Source organism: Liolophura sinensis, chromosome 3, assembly GCF_032854445.1.
Source record: "Liolophura sinensis isolate JHLJ2023 chromosome 3, CUHK_Ljap_v2, whole genome shotgun sequence".
Lineage (NCBI taxonomy): Eukaryota > Metazoa > Mollusca > Polyplacophora > Chitonida > Chitonidae > Liolophura > Liolophura sinensis.
Genome location: NC_088297.1, coordinates 23,346,054 through 23,360,371, shown reverse-complemented (window position 1 = coordinate 23,360,371; position 14,318 = coordinate 23,346,054). Strand labels below are relative to the sequence as shown.

The 14,318-nt window shown below is 40.3% G+C and overlaps 1 protein-coding gene across 1 annotated transcript; it reads left to right on the top strand.

Annotated features, from left to right (window-relative positions):
- Nucleotides 1–3,367: 3,367 nt before the first annotated feature.
- LOC135464130 (uncharacterized) lies at nt 3,368–12,840 on the top strand. Its single transcript, XM_064741623.1, has 8 exons — nt 3,368–3,713; nt 6,015–6,183; nt 6,596–6,749; nt 8,965–9,156; nt 9,526–9,658; nt 10,464–10,621; nt 11,482–11,604; nt 12,589–12,840. The coding sequence occupies exons 1-8, from the start codon at nt 3,557–3,559 to the stop codon at nt 12,769–12,771; spliced, it is 1,269 nt and encodes a 422-aa protein (XP_064597693.1). The 5' UTR covers nt 3,368–3,556; the 3' UTR covers nt 12,772–12,840.
- Nucleotides 12,841–14,318: the final 1,478 nt, after the last annotated feature.

Below are 14,318 nucleotides of genomic sequence, written 5' to 3'. Positions count from 1 at the left end.
ATATAGAGACCAGTGGTTCAGAGCATACACGCGTAAACATAAGCATCTTTTTTGCATTAAGGGAATAGACCACCTTTCAAAGAAAAGACAACACCAGATCAGATTAATGTACACGTATGCATCGATAAAGTATCCCACAGGAGATTTTAAAAGCATAAGTTTTGTTGTTGTGGTGCAGCGCAACCGAGGCATCGCAATTCAAAGTAATCAAAATCACGCACGCACATTGAGATAATCCACAGCGCCGCCATGTTTTGACTTTTAACCAATCAAGCCCGAATTATTTCTATAACCCCAGGACACAGCTGTTGCCACTTACGTCACCGGAACCCTGTTTTTGTTTTTAAATGTGGCATAGAAGTGAAGTGACATCGTATTCTCGGTTGTTCTATCCATGGCCTCGAAAGAATTCCTGATTAAAAGTTTATTTAGAGTTACCGAGCACGTCAGAAAAATAGGTCTGTTCTCTTTTAGGTCTTTTTTCCACCCCTCTTCCGAAATAACTCAATTTATATTCTTTGTTGTCTTTTCGTTTAAATATAAAATGTTAAATTTTGAGTTTATCGGCATTTAGCGCGCCGTCTTTGGCTCAGAAACTGACATGCTGAATAAGCTAGTAACATCTGACATAGGCATGTTGTTAAATTTAAAGGAAGTCCCAGGTAAAACACTGGAATCCTCGACATGAATTTAGATGAAAGGCCAGGATGAGGATGCATGTATCTTGTCACCTAATCTGTTTGTATATACATGCAGTTATTTGACATTGTGGTGCAGATGACGTATAAGAGGGGTGCCCTGACAAGCCTTAAAAACATCAGCCGAATTATAGCGAAAAAAGGATTTGAACCTGTGACTTTAGTTGCAAAGAGCCGATGTGAGCTGTGGATGACTGACTGCAAGTTAGGCTTCCGCGCATGTTGACTGTTTGGCTACCGCTATGACCAATAGCGGACTGTACAGTGGCATAGTGTACAGATGCTCAATGTACACAGTATGCTCTCTTTTTAGAATACTCTTCCGGTAAATACTGGTCCGGATAGCACAGTTGGTAGAGTGTCCTCTTCGAGAGCTGTAGATCCAGGATCAATTCTGGGTCAAGTCACACCCAAGACGTTGAAGACACACATTAAGGCTTTAAAAGAGGATGCTGTATTTTCCTTGCTTGTTGTTCAGCATGAACGGAATAGCGCAACGACTGGTTGACCCGTATCAGTATAATGGCCGGGCGACTTACTTGCCTTCGGTAAGTTTTCTCCGTGACGCAGCACTAGATAAAAGAGCGGTGGAAGTCCGTCCTGAAACAAGGAGGCACATTACATACACCCTAAGGATTCCTTCGTGGTCAGATGACTGAAAAATTGTTGAGTACGTTAAACCCCAAGCACTCACTCACTCTTTCGGTTAAAAAAAAAGATGTCTATAACCAAATACCTGCAAACGTTACCAAAGTTACAAATCTGTGACGATCATTCCACAATTTGAAAGCATACTTCATGATTCTAGCAAAACAATGAAAACCATTAGCTAAAAAACGATGGACCAATGAAAAGATTGATTCAACACCTTTTATAACTTAAATAGCTCACATTTTTTCTAACTGTTCATGTAAATGCCTGAATATAGGAACAAATATAACATAATAACATTTATGTAACATAGGTAAAAAAGAATGCTGTGATGTTAATTGCAATTTATTAGACGCCATAAGTCTAGAATACCCCCAAAATGCTCTGTTCTCGTCACACTTAAGACACAATATAACATTAAAACAATGCAATTTTGCTTTCGGTGTGGGCGGCTGTTCACGAATAAGACCAGATGTTCGGGCCCTGATCCCGCATGACGGTACTTGGCCAGCGGCTTTGGCATCAGGAGGCTGTCAGGTTTGAACCGCAGTGGTTTCCGTCGGTTTCATCTGCCTGTAAACCTGATCGTCTATGTACGAGTAAAACACTTACTTGGACAGGAAACTAAGATTTCCCCACTCTCACTAAATATTTGTGTACGAGGCCTTGGTAACAATAAGTGGTGGGTGACAATCACACGTGTTCGATTGCGTAGTCTATAACGTTCGTTGAAGGTCACTTGTCTTAGCCCTAAGACACCTTTTATGTCACACATGAAAAAGTTTGTCAGAAACTTGCCAAAGGTTGGTAGTTTAACTCGTGCACTCCGGATTGCTCAACTCCTTCGCATATAAGCTCACCTCCATGATGTAAGTGTAAAATTATTGAGCATGGCCTAGTTTTTACTCATACAGTTATATAGGTAATACATGTATCAGTAAAACATGCCTCAAGAGTATGTATTATACGGTGCATAGTCACCATAGTCATAAGCATGCATCAAAGCTTCAGTTAATAACCAAAATAAATAAATAAATAAATAAAATTTCAGTTTTGGTAGAAAACTATGACGTTAATTAAAGGAAGCATGAACCGGTTTGTTTTTATTTCCTAATTTTCAGTTTAGGATGTGTCCTAACATCTGAAAGTACAAAAAAGCTCCCCAGTTGTAAAAAGTTGGCCTTTAAGATCAGCCCGGAATTAAGTAGCCTGCTGTCGTGACGTCAAGGGTGATGTCAAAACGTCTCCGTGATGGAAAGTACCTCGGTCTGATCCCGAGTTCCCAATTTCATTCACTGAAGTGTCATGCCGAAGACACCAGACATGACACCCCACCCAGTCACATTATATACTGACACCGGGCCAACCAGTCCTGTTTCCTTGCTCTAACCTCTCACAGCTGAACGCCGAGCGAGGCTTTAGCCAGTACCATTTTTAAATCAAATATATGGTTCGAAATTTACATTCTGTTTTTATTCTGATTTATTCACAAATATCTAAGTTTTTATCGTTTATATACCAAATTGCTGTGTCAGAGTATCCCTATGATGCATGGAACAATCAACAATCAAAGACAGACAACCTTCTGAGGCCTATTATGGGCCTATATAAGCCTGTAGCATGTGCTTGCACTTAATCTCATGAATCCTAAATATGTATAGGCCCAGGCCCTTTTTTTTTTTTTTTTTTGCCAAAAATCATCACGTACACGTGACATCACGTCTTCTTGATGCCTGACATATATCATGTCTTTAAGTAATTATTGTCAAATGTTTCGTTGTGCTCATAATGAAAACCAACAGATATCAAGACTTTTCAGAGGTCTTTTCTGTTCCAAGGGGATCCGTGCAGGCGCGCAACAGATGTCGTCTGCTTTAATCAAACTTCATTGATCTGGCGGCTTTAGCGCGCGCCTAATGCCCTTTAACCCCGCAAATACTGGGCGATCCCATCTGTTGCACGGCAGAAATCAAGCTGGATCGATATTTGGGGGACTGGGGGCTGAATTTAAGGTATGTAAGTGTAGACGAAACTACAACCACGTTTTAGAATCGACGTGGCGCAAGAAGGACATGTAAATGACTGGCCCGTCCGATTGGTATTGGTCGCGGAGCGTGTGAAGAAAAAGATAAAAACGGACCCGGGAGTTGAGGAAACGGACTTATAAGACTTCAGTTGGTAAAAGAAAAATTTATCGCGACCACAAAATGAACGTTTTTCCAGGATTATTTGCCATTTTGGCAAACTGTTTGTGTGTTCTTGGCAAAGTGAGCTTTGTGAAGGACCAGAGCATGGATATGCCCTTCCCCCCGGTCATTGTCAAGTCTGACTCCGGAATACCCGAAGGCCATCTACGACCTCTAGGTAAGGCTACTGATCTATATTTGCTTGTAACATTATAATTCATGTAATTTATTCACAATCCTCATTCAAGATATTAATTAACATAGTTGAGAGAGGTCCAGTTAGTGGAATGTGAGAAATTTCCCCTAAAGAGACCGGTTAAACACGTGGCAGAACTGGGAGAGTCATGGGCCTATTTATGGCCCCGTTCATGCAGTTTGATTTGAGTTTAGAACCTTGTGCCTTTTTTTTTCTTCACATATCTGACATACATTAGCGTGCAGAATATATTGTGATGAATATACCATTATGAAAGTAATGTGGCGAATATATATACTCTGATGAATAGACTTTGATGAATGAATTTTGATGAATATATCACGAACATGGTCAATATACGATGATCAATGTGTCGTGATTTACATACTCTGTAATTGATATACTGTGTTCAATAGGCCCTGTATTGTATAATGTATTTACTCTCTAATTAATACACTATGATCATATCAAATCAGAACATAGGCTGGTTCGTTCAGCCAGAATGTTCTAAAAGCACATAACACTCGACTGATAATTTCAACATTTGAATTTGTTAAAATAAAACAATGGTTTGATGATTTTGACTAAAATTTACTAACATTACAGTGTAGCATACTGAGTTCAATACAAAACATCAAAGGCTGGCTATAATGATAATAAGTTAGCATCAAATTAAGAGACAAATCAAACATAGGTACGGAAAGACTCTGCTGTTTTGTTATAATTCTTGCAAGTCTGGGTATCTCGATCTTTGATGAGAACATACAACACTGCAGATACATGCAAAAGTTTGAATACCATAAATATTACGTGAAATATGGCTTCAGTGAATATATGGCTTCGTGAATATATACTTCAAATGTAGTAGTCGTGGAAAGGTCTGCCAGCAACCTGCGGATGGTCGTGGGTTTCCCCTGGGCTCTACCCGGTTTCCTCCCGCCATAATGATGGCCGCCGTCGTAGAAGTGAAATTGTTGAGTACGGCGTAAAACACCAATCAAATAAATAAATCAAATAAATCAAATGTAAAAATTAAAATCGTGTATAGTTGAACAAGCGCAAAACACAATAAATCAAACAACTACGCGAAATAAGCTATTTTGTCCTTGTAAGTCTGGGTATCGTGTCGTTGTAGATAATAAGTAAATACAGAACGTTCAAGTTACATGCATGTAGAAGATTGAATACCTTTGTTGAAGTTGTCGTTGAACAAAGGATATATATACGCTATTGGCCCATACCTAGCACTGTATGTACGTGTAGCCTACAAGAAAGTTTCACTTATAATATAATCGATATAGTAACTTGATCACCTGAGAAATGACCTACTATACCTGTACCTGTTATCGGATTTTCCTTGAAAGGTATAACGTAATTGATTACTATGTCCGTTAGCAATCAATCACGCTTACCTTATCGGCTGCTGGATACCAGACTTTATACTGTTTAACAACGTGATAAGGAAAAGTATGGAGTATGTCGAGCGGCAAGAGGTAGACATCTTTAATTACGTATTATGATCCTAGATTTATGAATGCTATAGATCAATGAATAAAGAAATATCAACACAACTCGAAATACCCTCTTTCCTGTATAAAGTCTTACATATTCATAGAAGGGGCGCGGTCAGTTTCTGTGGACAACGATCGTGTTTGACTGACACGTGAATAGGTGTTATGTCCTTGGCAGAACCGAAGGACCCATAATTAACCAATGAGGTCGCAATATACGTATAGAGTATATACGCCTGTACAATAAATGAGTGACGCCTTCGTCTACCATTGCGTTATTGCACCTTGCTGGACCCTAGACTAGATGTAGATTTACCCCTTGAAGAACATTCGCGCTGTCAATAATATCAGTTATACCAACCATTCCTTCATTTTCAGCTGCCACTCGTCGCTAGGGGCTAACGCGGTGTTTACAGCCTGATATATAAATGTCGGTTTATACATAGGACAAATAGGACAACTAACACCGTTTTTCCTGCGTCCGTTGTTGGATGAGAGTTCAATCCCGATCTTGAACATAGAGTTTGCAGATTCTCCCATTTTCACCACTTGAACAAGGACATTGGTGACAATAAGCTATCGACGACCCCTATAGTTAGCTCGTTTGCGCAGCCACCCACCCGTTGAATACCAAGTCCGTTGACCGCAGGATCGTCGGTAACTTGTTAGAGGTAGATGGTTGACTTCGGTTTCCACCATGCGGACATAGAATTGTTACAAATTTGTGAGTAACTGGCATTAATTAACAATCAACCAATTATTAATCCTGCAGGTTGGCAAAAAAGGTCCGATGGCAAAGTGACAGAGGAGGCCAAGATGCTGGAACCGAAACAGTTACATGAGAAATACCTTAAACTGAAGAAGCCGGTGAAATTCCCAAAGGCCCTACAAGACGCCCCAGTACTGAAGTCATGGGCCAAAGATGAAAATTTGAAAGAAAAGTAAGTACATATATATATATATATATATATATATATATATATATCCACCATCCTCATTTTCATTTTTTTTTCTGTTTTAGATTTAATACTGATTTAAAAATTTTTTCTCTCTTTCAGAGTTAATTATGATCAATAAACTAACAGTACAAGAAAGGGTTGAATTGGTTTTTATATTTGGGTGAGATGGAGCAAAACACCGTTCTGTAACCTAAGCATTCAACCTCAACCTGGATGCTGCGCGACTTCTGGGACACCCTGTACATGTTTGGAATAACGTCTCATTAACCATATTTTATCGGTTATTTTTTTTATTTTAATATTAATTATACCCTTTCTGCTTAAATTCATTAATTTCTCTCTTTTCTAAAGCTCATAAATTTCACTCCCTGCTACGTATTTTATGCGTTTTCAGATACGGAAAGTTAAACGTAACTGTTGTGGTGAAGAAGGAACGCTTAACGAAAGGGGGCAGAATCATGAAATTCTCCAAATTTTTGCTGGACTACATGTACGAAGACTGGTATATGTCCAACACGGTGCCATCAGAAATGCTGGAGGAACTTCCGGTAAGCGGATCCAAAACAAGGTCGCCACAAGGATTCCTATGGCCCATCACGGCGTCCAAGGTCACAGCCGAATTCCGTCCGGCAATTTTAAACTGAAGTCAGTGCATATGTAATACTTAATCTCATTATCTAAACTAAAATTGTGGTAGATTTATCTCATTTTAACTTACATTAGGTGTTAACAGTTTAAATAAAGAAACTGCACATCTAAACGGGTACTCAGATGTTGACCTTGGTAAATACCGTGCTGTGTACAATCTGCTCCTATTCTTAGAGCATAGAGATCTTATAGAAGCAAGCCATTTCCTTTTAGGTTGCAACTGGTTCGCTTTTCTTTGCACTGCATATCAAAACTGCTTTCGACAAGAATCCGTCCTTTCTCAAAACCTCATGCTGTTTCTGTACCATTATGTGAGCAGAACTGTTACAGCATTTCAAAGTGACATATTGCCGAAAGAAATTGAGACTTTTTGAGTTTGGTTCAGTTCAGTTAAGTACAAAAATCAGTTGCATTTGACTTTTAACTAAACGCCCTGGGCTTGTATTTTCTCAAAAATCTCAATTAAAAGAATTAGAAGGGGAAATCCCTTACTGACATGAACTGTCCACCCGACCAGGTAACCTTCCAATGAGGCAACAGAAACATTCCCATTTTGTAACGTTGGCTCGTAAATTGCGCATGTAAACAATATGATACATTGAAAGCGAATTGTAAATCTGGCAAACCAAAAAACGATCTTCCTTTCTATCGATAATGTATTACAAAGTATTCACAATTCCCATCTGTACGACCGAACTGAAGTCATACGGTAGGCTGCAAAATTACAACACAATACCGTGTCAGATTTTTGAAGTTCTCTGCACATCTCGCGCCGTCTACACTACAAGGGGAGGTAACCTAATCAAAAAAGTCAACCTTCGGCCATGTTTCTAAATATAGCGACTTGAGTGAGCTGATGGTCGAAGGGAATCTCCGGATAAAACTGAACATTGTATTATCCACTCAACGTCCGGTACATGTCAGCAGACGTCTGGAAGTGTGGAACTTCGTGAGGATGGCGATTAACATAGAGGCACAATTTTCTCGCCGGATAAGTTCCTGTCACTTGTCAGTAATAACACCCCATTTCTCAGTGACCTCCACTGTGCTGAGTTGCCATCTCTTTTCCCTATGTTAAGAATTACCACCCATGTTCCCTCTGTTATCAGTCACCTCTCTTCTTTCTGTTGTCAGTTAGCATATCTGTTTTCTCTGTTATCAGTTTCCCCTTTGCTCGCGTTGTTATCAGTTACCATCTCTCTTGTCTTTCAGCACTTCTGTTTCCTCTGTCATGAGTTACCATTTCTGTTCCCTCTGTTATCAGTTATCCCCTCTGCACTCTCTGTTATCAGTTGTCCCCTCTGCACTCTCTCTTATCAGTCGTCCCTTTTGCACTCTCTCTTATCAGTTGTCCTCTCTGCACTCTCTTTTATTAGTTGTCCCCTCTGCACTATCTCTTATCAGTTGTCCCCTCTGCACTCTCTCTTATCAGTTGTCCTCTCTGCACTCTCTTTTATCAGTTGTCCGCTCTGCACTCTCTCTTATCAGTTATTCCCTCTGCACTCTCCGTTAGCACCTCTGTTCTCGCTGTTATCATTTATCATCTTCGTTCTCCCTGGGATGATTTGTCACCTCTGTTCTCTCTGTTATCAGTTGCCCCGTGTCTCCGCTGTTATCTTTGCCATTTCTGTTACCTCTGTTATCAGTTGCCACTTACGTTCTCTCTGTTATCAGTTGCCACCTCTGTCCTCTCTGTCATCAGTTACCACCTCTCTTTTCTCTGTTATCTCCTGTCCTCGTGTCTCCGCTGCTATGAGTTACCATCTCTGTTCTCTCTGATATCAGTTGCCACTTACGTTCTCTCTGATATCAGTTGCCACTTACGTTCTCTCTGTTATCAGTTTCAGTTGCCATATCACCTCTGTTCTACCTGTTATCCGGTTGCCACTTCTGCACTCTCTGTTATCAACTGTCCTCGTGTCTCCGCTGTTATCAGCTGCCATCTCTGTTATCTCTGTTATCAGTTGCCACTTACGTTCTCTCTGTTATCAGTTTCAGTTGCCATATCACCTCTGTTCTACCTGTTATCCGGTTGCCACTTCTGCACTCTCTGTTATCAACTGTCCTCGTGTCTCTGTTGTTTTTAGTTGCCACCTCTGTTTTCTTTGTTATCAGCTGCCCTCGTGTCTCCGCTGCGGCTCATTACGGGATTCGCTGTATGAGACAGAACTATGGATGAGTAGCGGCGGTACCGCCTCCCTTCTCCACAGTCATCCGGACCACAACCTTCACTGTGTGCTATTTGGCAGGAAGGACTTTATCCTCATCGAGTCCAAGTACAGAAAACATTTCGACTTCAAGGAAAACGTAAGATTTGTCTTTCGTGTATGGCAGCAAACGTTTCGACTTAAATAAGCTAAATTGCGTTTTGTATATAAGAAAAAATGTTAGCTTTGTCTTATGTGTATGATAGACGACATTTTGAAATTTCAAGGAAAACGTGAACTTCACATTTGTTTGTGATTTGTCGCAAAGTAGGTAGTTTAAGAAAATTCCTTATTCACTCAGCCTGCTATCTTTCTGTTTTCTTTATTCTTTGCTAAATACTTAAATTCTCCAAATCGGCATGCCTTCACAACTTTCACCTTAGATACATGTAAGTACAGGCCTTTCAAACGTTGGCCACAATGCAATTATCCGTGTGGTTTTGCATGAAGTCCCAATGCTTTCTTACAGTACCCTAACGCTGGTGCTGGACACTCCCCTCTGGATATGGACATGATCAACGTCTTCAAACACACAAACATCGGGAAAACTCCCTGGCGCTGGAGCACGTTACGTCAAGGGGATTGTATTCTTGTGCCTGCGGGTAAGACAATTTAAATTCAGAAACCTAGGCCTCGAAATATTAGTGTACCACCCGTCAAGCATAGTGGAAACATTTGTGTATCACCCGTCAATAAACACCATCAGAGGACAAAGAAAGAATATAAAGTGAGAAATTAGGACAGATTCATGCAAAGCGAAGCAGTGAACAGTTTTCAATGGTGACGGAAAATGAGTTTTCATTGATGGTAGGTTATATGTTTTATATCAAAGACAGTTATCTGCTCATTATCCTGTATTCATATTTCACTTTATGTCTGGTAAATGTGGGCTTTTTAGAGGGACAGAAAGGAGGCAGAGTGGGTTGATTTATTTATTTATTTGATTGGTGTTTTACGCCGTACTCAAGAATATTTCACTCATACGACGGCGGCCAGCATTGTGGTGGGAGGAAACCGGGCAGAGCCCGGGGGAAACCCACGACCATCCGCAGGTTGCTGGCAGACCTTCCCACGCACGACCGGAGAGGAGCTGGACTTGAACTCACAGCGACCGCATTGGTGAGAGGCTTCTGGGTCATTACGCTGCGCTAGCGCGCTAACCGACTGAGCCACGGAGGACCCGCAGAGTCGGTTGAGAGTAGGGAGTGGGGCGAATTACGTCCTAGGAAGTGTGACAGACATCATCTGAAAACAAAGGTTTTGGCATTTGGAGTAGGAGTCCAGTTCGCAACACCCTAACAGGCCAAAGAGAAAAATCGCATACCGCGGACATGTAGCATTCCATACCACTGTGTCGGTGAGGAACATTTGGCTAAATACAAAATTCGGTTTTAATTTATTTCACAGGATACCTTCACCAGGTTAGATCATTCGGTCGAGGAATCTCTTACACCATCCTTTTTGCACCAACGCCTCAGTTCGAAGACCAAAACTGCAAGAAAGCGAAACAGCCAACCAAGCTGTCCGAGGTTGACTTTGTCTGGACATACTCTAACGGACAGAGGGTGAGTTTAAAATGGGTATTGTCCGATTTTTTTTATTGTTTGTTTAACGTATGCTACTGTATTATACTGGATAAATTGAACACTCTTACAGTGAATGATAGAACTATTCCAACTGAAAACAATAACCTGTTTAGATAATCTGCATGAATACACTGACAGCCATTAAAATACACGTCGTTAATTGTATCATGCGCACAGAAAGAAAAGAAGAGCACAAGCACTGGGGTGTGCAGTACACAAGCACCGGGGCGTGCAGTGCACACGCACTATAACAGAAGAAAGTTATCAGTTTTTACAACAGCTTGGGACTTTCTTATTTGGGCAGGAATTGCATGACGAATCTTGTAACTGTTCAAATATGACCTAAATATAGGCATTTCCGACAAACGTATTGAGAGGAGTGGTAAATGTGAAAATGTCGATTTTTACATATCCGACATATATCAGCTGTTTCTGCATATAACGAAATCATCGGCGTAAGTGAATGCGCAATTTTTGTCTTGACACAAAACACAATATCTAGCCGAATACAAGCTAGATGACTTGACGTGAGGCAAAATTTGATAAGATAGACTAATCCATCCCAAATTTCCAAAGACAAAATTTCAGTGCAATGGATTGTAAAACTTTTACTTATTTCCAAACTACTTCTCGGAATAGGCCCTTCGTCCCTTTACGATGCGATGCTAATTATATTACATGGTGAGGAAAAGTGTCATGGCAAGAGCTTAAGGGTGTAGATTTTTGAAAACATGTTGATCTTTTAGGTGGAACAGTGACATGTACTGTGCACTTCAGACTACTTCGGGCTTTAGGTTACAAGGAGGTTTAAACGGTTTCTCTTCATTTCTAATCTCCAGCAATTGACCAATAAGAAGCTGGACGCTGGCAGCACGCGAGCTCTCCTTTTGAATCTGATGAAGGACGATGACAAGCTCTATCTCTCGCAGTTCGTCCATTTCTACGACGCTGTTATGCTTCCGGTGAGTGTATCTGAATCCTGAATATCTGAATTGTGAAATATTTTAGAAAAAAGAATCCAGCAAAGATGTTTCAATGAGAAAGAATGGAAGCTGACTGGCCAAAGTGAAGACAGAATGAAGGGAGGATAATGGCGGTATTGCTTTTACTGCCATACCGTGGCGTGAGAGGCTGTAAAAGGGGTTGTAAGGTTGGCAGCCATGTTGGAGTACTATGACTTTACCAGCCCCTGTTAACAGGATTCCAATGTTGCCGACTGGCTATTGTTCTACCCAGGTGATGATGTCACGTGCAAACCCTCTATAGAAGCTTTTTAATTAAAGTAAAACTCTTAGTAGAATTCTGCTATAACTAAATGAAAGTTAATACAAAAATTCTTACTTTGATACCACAGCTGTATGTACAAAGTTCTCGTATATCATAAGAAAACAATGCTGAAATCAGAAAAAAAGAAGCCTACTCACTCAAACGTGTAGGTAATTTTTTTATGTAGCCAAAACGATGCCGTCATACCGTCACTGTGCACGAATCTAACATATATCTCACAGTAAGCCACTTTTACGAAGACGTTTCTTTTTTTTTCTTTCTTTCTTCGTGTCTAGAACACCAATAAGTCTCTTCTTAACTTTACATAGAGCGTTATAACACTGCATGTTTAACACTCATTCATTTAGTCTAGAGCATGGCTATATCATTTGTGACGGCAGATGTCATAATATCAGGCTCCATGTCAATAATTTTGATCAGCTCTGTCTTGTTCTTCAAAAACCGAAACAAAAAGTTCCAAGTATAACGTTTTTGAATAACGCTGTTCGATGACAAGGCTATCTGGAACTGCTCTGACTTCGTTAGCATATATACAGTCGTACTATAATTCACTGTACAGTCTTCCGCCAGATTTAATCCAGCAGTTCCTTTTCCTCATGTTAATCGCTGAGGATTTTGTTATGCAGTATAAATATCTACCCTTCATTTTCCTCTTTCAGATAAAAGACCGACTTGCCAACAACAAAATGTTTGGAGAGAAAGCTTTCGATATTCTGGACCAGCCGAATCCCAAGGGTTACCTCACAAGAGAGGAAGTCACAAAGTTGACTCCGAAACAACTGGGCGCTCTGGCAGATATATTTAACCAAGTGCACGTGCGCAAACTTCATGACGAGCTCTGATTTAACATCATAAATTCACATAAGCCTAGGATCGTTAAACTTCACAAAGATTGCTTAACAAAAAAAAAAAAAAACAAACAAAACCGGACATTCATCTCTAAAGGTAGTAGCTATAATGGATTGCCAACGAATTTTGAATTGGAAAGACAGATATCTGAATTTGCTGCATTATATGTTGAAGTGAGGTCGGTGATGTAGACCACTATCAAACTTTGTTCTCTGCTCCACATCATTCTTCCTTTATAATCGCCTTTTTACAGCAAAAATGTTGATAGTACATATATAAATTAGTAATCTCGATTTGTTGTCTTCGATTTTAGTTACTAGAGGAGTATACAACTTTCAAGAAAGTGGTCCGTTTTGTGTGTAGCACTTTGTATTTTGGGGGACAAGGTGGGGGGGGGGGGGGCTTTGTCTATTTGTTTACAAAGTATAGGCCTAAGGGGTAACTCTATCAATCCCTACAGACAGGCTGTTGTCATGCATAGTGGAAATAAACACGTCATTCTATGTTATCATACTTATAAGCACTACTATGATTATGGTTTCCGTTGCTCAAAGCGTGGGAAGTGTTGCAGGGCAAAACCCTGACAGCTTGCACGCACGGTACAGTATAGCTCTGAACCATGCGCTACATGCTGTTTAGAAAGCTGGGCACTAAGTTATATGTACTCTAGCTGGTAATATAGGTATTTCTGCCCTTCCAGAGGATATATATTTTAAGAATATCAGACACGGAATGTAAACAGTGTGTATGTGTAACGTAGTGGTGTAACTAGTCTTTTTATTTTGTAGAAATCACGTGCAGATCATAGTATCTTCATAAAAAATGAAATCTTGGTTTTTCACGTTTTGGTACATACTAGTATTATATATAACATATAAGGCATCCAGTTCATACATATATGTGTCATATGGTTCACAAGATACAATGAGGTCATTGTATATACAGTTTATAAAATAAAATCATTGCGTTCAGCTTTATTTCATGCTTCAGCCTTCGTTAAGACTCTTAAATGAGATGATTGAATAGTAACGCACGCTACTGTTTCGTTCTGAACGGCTAACTTTTCGAGTTGTAATTTCTGTCGTCGATGTGATATGGTCTCATAATATTCACAGTCACCGGCTTTTTCACAGGAGACACTAAGCTGATATCATGGACGGAATGTGTTTAGTGATATCATTTACTGAACTCACAGCGACCGTATTGATGAGAGGCGCCTGCGCCAGTGACCGCAGCCACCGAGCCTAGATCACCGTCCCCACTTCTCCTCCAAGTAACATTATAGGACATGAAAAGCGTGTTGTGGAGTGCGAGAAACCGATTGACAAGTACTGCGTCTAACCTTGACTGAGATAACTACACACATGACAGTTAAACTTCATGCGTGAACTTTTGGGCTCTAGTAGGGCGTATAGTGAATACAGATTCTTGTCCTCGCTCGTTATGCGTGAAAACTCACGAGGAGTCGGTTCAGTCCTATCCTTGGACTGAAGATCCATGAGATTTCCGCGTCCTTACTGCATCTATATGCATTTGGGCC

What these genes read in the sequence shown, in the direction of transcription:
- LOC135464130 (XM_064741623.1), top strand. Translation starts at nt 3,557, where the DNA reads ATGAACGTTTTTCCAGGATTATTTGCCATTTTGGCAAACTGTTTGTGT. An exon ending in GATGAAAATTTGAAAGAAAA is followed by an intron (nt 6,184 to 6,595) that starts GTAAGTACATAT and finishes ATGCGTTTTCAG; the next exon opens with ATACGGAAAGTTAAACGTAA. An exon ending in ACGACGCTGTTATGCTTCCG is followed by an intron (nt 11,605 to 12,588) that starts GTGAGTGTATCT and finishes TTCCTCTTTCAG; the next exon opens with ATAAAAGACCGACTTGCCAA.